The sequence below is a fragment of the Elephantulus edwardii genome, unplaced genomic scaffold (assembly GCF_000299155.1).
Source record: "Elephantulus edwardii isolate Elephantulus edwardi_28Jun2011 unplaced genomic scaffold, EleEdw1.0 scaffold00322, whole genome shotgun sequence".
NCBI lineage: Eukaryota > Metazoa > Chordata > Mammalia > Macroscelidea > Macroscelididae > Elephantulus > Elephantulus edwardii.
The window spans coordinates 829,047-830,597 of record NW_006400072.1 but is presented as its reverse complement, the minus strand read 5'-3'; the positions used below and the strand labels follow the sequence as shown (position 1 = coordinate 830,597).

The 1,551-nt window shown below is 48.7% G+C and overlaps 1 protein-coding gene across 1 annotated transcript in view; it reads right to left on the bottom strand.

Annotated features, from left to right (window-relative positions):
• The window catches only part of KIAA1257 (KIAA1257 ortholog), a 27,186-nt gene extending 26,273 nt beyond the window's left edge, over positions 1-913 (bottom strand). Inside the window, 1 exon segment of the mRNA XM_006901374.1 lies at positions 676-913. Coding sequence (XP_006901436.1) covers positions 676-913 — 238 coding nt within the window.
• Between the last annotated feature and the right edge of the window lie 638 nt (positions 914-1,551).

Here is a 1,551-nt window from a genome sequence, read left to right as displayed (position 1 = left end):
GTGACTAGGGTAATCGGGATGGGTGTGTCAGAGGCGGTGCGTTTGGAGCAGGATAGAGCAGGGTTTAGGGCTGCTGTGCATAGGGTCGCTATGAGTCGGAAACGACTCGACGGCACATAACAACAACAACAACAATGTGAGATGAAGCTTCTTCATTCTTGCCTCCAGAATGCGCTCTATCTGCACTCTCTCCAAGACATATTTGTTCTTCTGGCTGTCCATGGGCTGTTCAGTGCTCTTGTCGTCCAGGGGCAAGTTCTTGTTCCTGAGAGAATTCCTGCCTCTGAAAACCCTCTATAGGTTGCTTCTAAATCAATAGTACACAACAACAACAACAACAAAGCAACCTTTATACTCAACTCTAGAATTTCAATCTCTCAAAAGCTCCAGAATTTAACTTTCAGAATCAATATTTTTTTAAAAAAACAACTTAGGTGATGAACAACTCATTAAGGGAATCAGTGCCTTGACTCACTGTGGTTTCCTCATCTATTAATAAGTAGGAGTGATACCATCTGCATCTTTTGTGGCTTGTGGAGGTGGGGCTCCTGGCATTTGCCACCACTCTTCCCAGGGGCAGAGGGAGGACAGAAGCATACACATCCTAGACTCCTGGGAGATTGTTCACACATCCCTTTTCTGTAATGGGTGTTGGGATTTGGCTTTGGCACCTACCAAAATTGGCTGGGAAGGCTAGAGAGATGATGAACTTGCAGGCTACGACATGAGGCAGGTCAGCAGGCTCCTCTGAGGACAAGAAGCTGTTGGGATAGTGGTTCAGGCTTGAGTCAGCTTCGGCCGTCAGGCATTCCTCTGTCGTACACTCACTATCAAACTGGTAGAGGCTGGTGATGTAGGCGTGGTCCATGCTCACCAGGTCCTCATCCATCCCCTCCCAAGCTTGTAGGGACATGTCACAAGTGGCTGGCCGGCACTTGCTCTGTGAGAAAAGAAGACTCTGTCACTACCTTCTGCTCCCAGGTTGCCTCTGTAGGATCCCACCCCTTTCCTCTAGCTTATGATGGCAGGTGTTCAGCAAATGCAGAGTGGTGGAGGAAGAAAGCCTTGGGACCCCTAAATGGCAGGAATCAGAACAATGAGCAACTCTCTGCCTGAGAAGCTCTGCCTCTCCCACTCAGGTGTGGTATGGAATGGTGCAGTGGGGAGGGGAATGGAGAGAGAGAGCATGCATTGTGGCTTTGTTTGTAGGAGTGTGTGACATGTGGTGTGCTTTGTGTGTGATGTGTATGCACATGTGGTGTGGTGTGATGGTATGTGTGTTGGCTGGTATGTGTGGTGTGTATTGCGTGGATGGTGTGGTGTGATGGGTATATGTGAGAGTGTATGTGTAGGGTGTGAGTGTATGTGTGCGGTGATAGATATTTGTGTGTGTGGTGTGCTGTGATGGGCATGTGTGGTGTGATGTCTATGTGGTGTGATGTCTATGTGGTGTGTATGCCTGTATGCTGTGGTGTGATGGGTATGTGGGGGAGCGTGTGTGTGGTGTAGTGGTATATATGTGTGGGTGGTGTGATGGTATGTGCATGTGGT